Below are 6,000 nucleotides of genomic sequence, written 5' to 3' on the forward strand. Positions count from 1 at the left end.
TGCTATGAATATGGGTAAACAAATATCTCTTCAAGACCCTGCTTCAGTTCTTTTGAATATATATCCAGGATCCAGGGTCATATGTCAACTCTATTTTTAATTTTTTGAGACACTTCCACAGTGCTTTCCACAGAAGCTTCACCATTTTACATTCCTACCAACAGTGCACAAGGGTTCCAGTTTCTCCACGTCCTCACCAACACTTTTTGTTTTCTGTTTTTTTGATAGTTGCCAACCTAATGGGTGTGAGGTGGTATCTCATTGTAGTTTTGATTAGCATTTCCCTAATGATTAGTGATTTTTTAAAAATATTTATTTATTTATTTATTTATGTTGCACTGGGTCTTAGTTGCGGTATGCGGGATCTTTAGTTGCCGCGTGCAGGGTCTTTAGTTGTGGTGTGCGGACTCTTAGTTGTGGCATGCGGGACATAGTTCCCCGACCAGAGATCGAACCCGGGCCCCCTGCATTCGGAGTACGGAGTCTTACCCACTGGCCCACCAGGGATGTCCCAATGATTAGTGATGTTGAGTGCCTTTTCATGTGCTTATTGGCTGTTCATATATCTTTTTTGGAGAAATGTCTGTTCATGTCCTTTGCCCATTTTGAATTGGCTTCTTTGGTTTTTTGTTGTGGAGTTTTAGGAGTTCTGTCTATATTATGGATATTAATCCCTTATCAGATATATGTTTTGCAAATATTTTCTCCTATTCTGTGGGTTGCCTTTTTACTCTGTGGGTAGGGTCTTGTGATGTATGATTTTAAAAATTTTTATGAAGTCCAGTTTTTCTATTTATTCTTTTGATGTCTGTGCCTTTGGCGTCATCTCCAAGAAATCATTGCCAGTCCCGGTGTCGTACACTTTCATCTTATGTTTGCTTCTAAGAGTTTTACTGTTTTGGGTCTTACATTTAGGCCCTTGATCCACTTGGAGTTAGGTTTTGTATTTGGTGTTAGGTAAGAGTCCAACTTTATTCCTTTGCATGTGGATATCCAGTTTTCCCAGCACCATTTGTTTAAAAGACTGTCCTTTCCCCCACTGAATGGTCTTGGCACCCTTGTCAAAAATCACTTGACCATATATGTAAGGGTTTATTTCTGGGCTGTCTATTCTATTCCATTGGTCTTTATGTCTGTCTTTGTGCCGATACCACACTGTTTTTGATTACTGTAGCTTTGTAGTAAGTTTTGAAATCAGGAAGTGTGAATCCAACAGTTTTGTTCCTTTTCAGGATTGTTTTGACCATTTGGGGTCCCTTGAGATTCCACATGAATTTTAGAATGGGCTTCTCTATTTCTGCAAAAAAAGGCATTGGGATTGTAATAGAGATTGCATTGAATCTATAGATCACTTTGGGTAATATTGAAATTTTCAACATTATTAAGTCTTCCAACCCACGAACATGTGTTTCATTTATTTATGTCTTCTTTAATTTCTTTCAGCAACATTCTGTAGTTTTCATTGTACAAATCTTTCATGTCCTTGGTTAAGTTAATCCCTAAGTATTTTGTTCTTTTTGATGCTACTGTAGATGGAATTATTTTGGTCATTTTCTTTTTTTTTTTTTTTTTTTTTTTTTTTTTTTTTTGCAGTATGCGGGCCTCTCACTGTTGTGGCCTCTCCCGTCGCGGAGCACAGGCTCCGGATGCGCAGGCCCAGCGGCCATGGCTCACGGGCCCAGCCGCTCCGCGGCATGAGGGATCTTCCCGGACCGGGGCACGAACCCACGTCCCCTGAATCGGCAGGTGGACTCTCAACCACTGCGCCACCAGGGAAGCCCCGGTCATTTTCTTTTGATTGTTCATTGTTCATGTATAGAAATGTAACTGACTTTTGTGTGTTGACTTTATGTCCTGCTACTTTGCTGAATTCATTTATTAGTTCTAACAGCTTTTTTTGTGGTTGTCTTTGGGGTTTTCTGCATATAAGATCTGATCATCTGCAGACAGAGATAAGTTGACTTCTTTTTTTCCAATTTGGATACCTTTTATTTCTTTTTCTGATGTAATTGCTCTGGCTAGAGCTGCCAGTTCTGTGTTGAGCTGAAGTGGTGAATGCAGGCATCCTTCCCTTGTTCCTGGTCTTAGAGGAAAAGCTTTCCGTCTTTGACCATTAAGTATGATGTTTGCTGTGGTTTCAGAACCTTTATTTCTATAGAAATATTGACTTTTTACTTATATCTGTGCATGGCTATAACAGAAAACATCCACCCCGTGATCCTAGCTCCCCAGTAAATCAAAACTGTTGGATACCTGGTCCCTCTGTCCCTTATCACTGAGCTGGAATACTTGTCACCTGGCTGTGACCAGGCCTGGTTGATATTTAGCTAGTGAGTCCGTTATTAGTAAAAGACTCGTTAAAATATTGAAATACAAGAGAATTCCTTGGTGTTCCAGTGGTTAGGACTCAGTGCTGTCACTGCCGAGGGCCCAGGTCCAATCCCTGGTCGGGGAACTAAGATCCTGCAAGCTGCTCATCGCAGCCAAATGTATCTTACACTGATTCCAGCCCCTCTTCGGGACCCCTGGCTTTCCCTGCAGACCAGCATCTAAAAGTTTAACAGCCGGCGGGGCAAGGGGCCTGCTCCAGCGGCCGTTCTGATTGGTCACCAGTGCCTGGTTGTGGGAGTGTCCTGCTTTACTTCTTAAAATTCTTCCATAGCCCCCTTTCTTTCTTCCTCCCTCCTCTCTGTCTCCCCTTCCTGTTTGTTCTCCTTCCTTTCCCAACCTCTTCAGAAAGGTATTAAAGCAACTCTTGAAAATCCACGCACCCAGACAAGAACTCATGAAACTAGTAAGAGAAGTGAGGAAATTTGGAAGATGTGAAATAAGGGAGATAAAACACACTGGTACAGGAGGGAGGGCACAGGCCTGACCAAGCCTCGTGGAAGCTTTTCCAACCAGCAGTGCCCTCGACAGAGCTGGGTGCTTCCCAAGCCATTTAGTGCTTGAGGCTGTTGGCTGTGGGCCCTGCTTCCTGCATTCTGGGCTGGGAGATGCCCAAGCCCAGAGCCTCCAGCCCTCTCACTTGGGCCTGGGACCCCTCTGCAAACAGGAACTGATGCTGATGCAGCCTTTGCCTGCCGCCTGCCTTCACTCAGTCCCTGAGCATGGATATACTTGTCTGGCTGCTGCCTGTCTGTGGAATGGAGCTCCCTGAAGGTGCTGGCTACCCCCTCAGCCCAGGCCCCCAGACCTCACCCCTTACTCCTTCCTTCATTCTCTCCAGACCTCAAGCGGCCTCATCAGAGCTGTGGGTCCTCACCTCGCCCAAAGCAGTTCAAGAAGCAGCAGCAAGGTGGGTACCAAGGTGGGGAGAGACCCGAACACTGGATTGGATTGCCTTGGGGCAAGGACGCAGATCTTGGACTCTGCCCCCTGATAACGGGCCCCCTGACTCTTGTCTTCCAAGCTCCCAGGAGGGAAGGAGAGGAGGTCCTGGGTGGGCAGAGGAGGGAGCTATTAGGTCTGGCAAGGAAGCCCCTTGCCCGGTGGGCCACAGCGCGGCTTCTCCAGAGATGGCTCAGCTGAAGGAGCCCAAAGCATCCCAGCAGGTCGCAGCTTCACCATCCAGGCTTTTCCGGGGATACTCCCATGTCCTCAGGGTTGAGGGAGCTCCAGGGATGTGACCAGCGTGACTTCAGAACTGGGCTCCCATTGGCCCGTTTAGGGCTGAGCTGGATAGCAAGGCAGAAGCCTTGGGGGCCCCTGGGAAGACATGGGGGCTGCTGTGGACCGGTCAGGCCGGGACAGACATTCTCCACCAGTTGTCCCACCAGCTGGGGAAACCCAGCCCCATGGGGCATAGCCAGAGGATTCACAGCTGGTCAGAGGATTCATATCTGTATAAAATAGGACACTCATGTCAGGCGCCCCCCCAGCAGGGGTATCCAGTGTCTCCCAACAGTGGCCCCGGGCCCTCCCCTGGGCCACCCAAGATCTCCCAAATGACCCTGCAATTAAAGTTAACACCCAGCAATGTAGGTATTGACTGTTGACCAGCTTCCGCAGTTCTGATGGTTCAGTGCCTGGGCCCACAGGGTGTTAGGGTCATCGTGGGCATCACACAGCTGAAACACTGTGGGGATGGGGACCGCAGGCAGGTTACTTCGATATCACAAGTAAGTAAGCTTGTTCCAATAAGGTATGGCAAAGGAAGTGCCCCCTTTCCCCTCCCCCATCTCAATGAAAACTTTACACCACTTACATTGTTGCAAAACAAACAGAGCCGTGGTCCACACTTCCGCATTCCCGCTTCCCCGTGTAAATGGCTGCCAGAGCCTGTGCTTCTGTAGAGCCAGTTAATTCTAGAAATTTGGGGGGCATAAGAGCTCCTGTGTGCTCTTGCCGCCCCCCATCCCCATACGTACACGGCCAAGGCTACAGGCTCCCAACAACCTGATACTGTGGTGAGGGCGTGGGGAGGCCCCGGCTCTCATACAGTCTCCCTATGTCCCCTGCAGAGCTGGCCAAGAGGTATCTGCAGCTGCTTAGAACTTCTGCCCGGCAGCGCTATACCGACAGGACCCCCAGGCCAGGGCAGCCGCTTGCCTTCCCCCAAGTCTACATCCCTCCAATCTTGCAATGGAGCCGGGCCTCAGCACCCTTCGACGCTCAGGAGGGGGCCATTACAGGGGACCCCAAGGCAGAAGATGGCACCGACGTGAACATCCGGGACCTCTTCAATACCAAGGCCAGCAGGGGCCCAAGAGTGACGGTGCTTCTGGGGAAGGCGGGCATGGGCAAGACCACGCTGGCCCACCGGCTCTGCCAGAAGTGGGCTGATGGTCAGCTGGACCGCTTCCAGGCCCTGTTCCTTTTCGAATTCCGCCAGCTCAACGTGATCACAGGTTTCTTGACGCTACGCCAGCTCCTTTTTGATCTGTACCTGAGGCCTGAGGCTGGCCCCGAGGCCGTCTTCCAGTACCTGCAGGAGAATGCTAGTGGAACCCTGCTGATCTTTGATGGGCTGGACGAGGTCTTCCACCCCTGCCCCAGCAAGGAGACTGCAGGCCCTGAGGGCCCAGCGTCAGCGCTCACCCTCTTCTCCCGCCTCTGCCGCGGGGCCCTCCTGCCTGGCTGCTGGGTAATGGCCACCTCCCGTCCAGGGAAGCTGCCCGCCTGCCTGCCCACCGAGGTGGCCACGGTCCACATGTGGGGCTTTGACGGACCGCGGGTGGAGGAGTACGTGAGCCGCTTCTTCAGCGACCAGCCATCCCAGGAGGCAGCCCTAGCGGAGCTGCGGGCAAACAGACGTCTCTGGAGCATGTGTGCCGTGCCCGCTCTGTGCCGAGTCGCCTGCCTCTGCCTCTACCATCTGCTCCCGGGCAGCTCTCCAGGCCAGTCTGCGGCCCTCCTGCCCACCATGACCCAGAACTACGTGCAGATGGTGCTAACCCTCAGCCCCCAAGGGTTCCTGCCTGCCGAGTCCCTGCTGGGTCTCGGGGAGGTGGCCCTACAGGGCCTGGAGACAGGGAAGGTCGTCTTCTCTGCAGATGACATCCCTCCACCCGTGATGGACTTCGGGGCTGCCCTCGGCCTGATGACCTCCTTCTGTGTGTGCACGGGGCCCGGGCACCAGGAGACAGGCTATGCCTTCACCCACCTAAGCCTGCAGGAGTTTTTTGCTGCCCTGCACCTGATGGCCAGCCCCCAGGTGGACAAAGATACACTCTCCCAACATGTCACCCTCACTTCTCGCTGGGTGCAGCGAAGCAAAGCTAGACTGGGCCTCTTAGACCACCTCCCCACCTTTCTGGCGGGCCTGGCGTCCTGTGCCTGCCGCCCCTTCCTCAGCCTCCTGGCACAGCGGGACGAGGCCTGGGTGGGTACCAAGCAGGCAGCAGTGGTGCAAGCACTGAGGAAGTTGGCCACCCGCAGGCTCACGGGACCAAAGGTTGTAGAGCTGTGTCACTGTGTGGGTGAGACACAGGTGCCTGAGCTGGCTGGCTTCACAGCCCAGAGCCTCCCCCATCAAATGCCCTTCCACAACTTCCTGCT

The 6,000-nt window shown here is 51.7% G+C and overlaps 1 protein-coding gene across 1 annotated transcript in view; it reads left to right on the forward strand.

Annotated features, from left to right (window-relative positions):
• The window catches only part of NLRC5 (NLR family CARD domain containing 5), a 100,822-nt gene that overhangs the window by 36,889 nt on the left and 57,933 nt on the right, over positions 1-6,000 (forward strand). The window contains exons 9-10 of the mRNA XM_007466822.1: positions 3,230-3,298; positions 4,464-5,999. Of these exons, the coding sequence (XP_007466884.1) occupies positions 3,230-3,298; positions 4,464-5,999 (1,605 nt within the window). The remainder of the gene's footprint in view (positions 1-3,229; positions 3,299-4,463; position 6,000) is intronic.

The sequence above is a fragment of the Lipotes vexillifer genome, unplaced genomic scaffold (assembly GCF_000442215.2).
Source record: "Lipotes vexillifer unplaced genomic scaffold, Lipotes_vexillifer_v1.1 scaffold130, whole genome shotgun sequence".
Classification (NCBI taxonomy): Eukaryota; Metazoa; Chordata; class Mammalia; order Artiodactyla; family Lipotidae; genus Lipotes; species Lipotes vexillifer.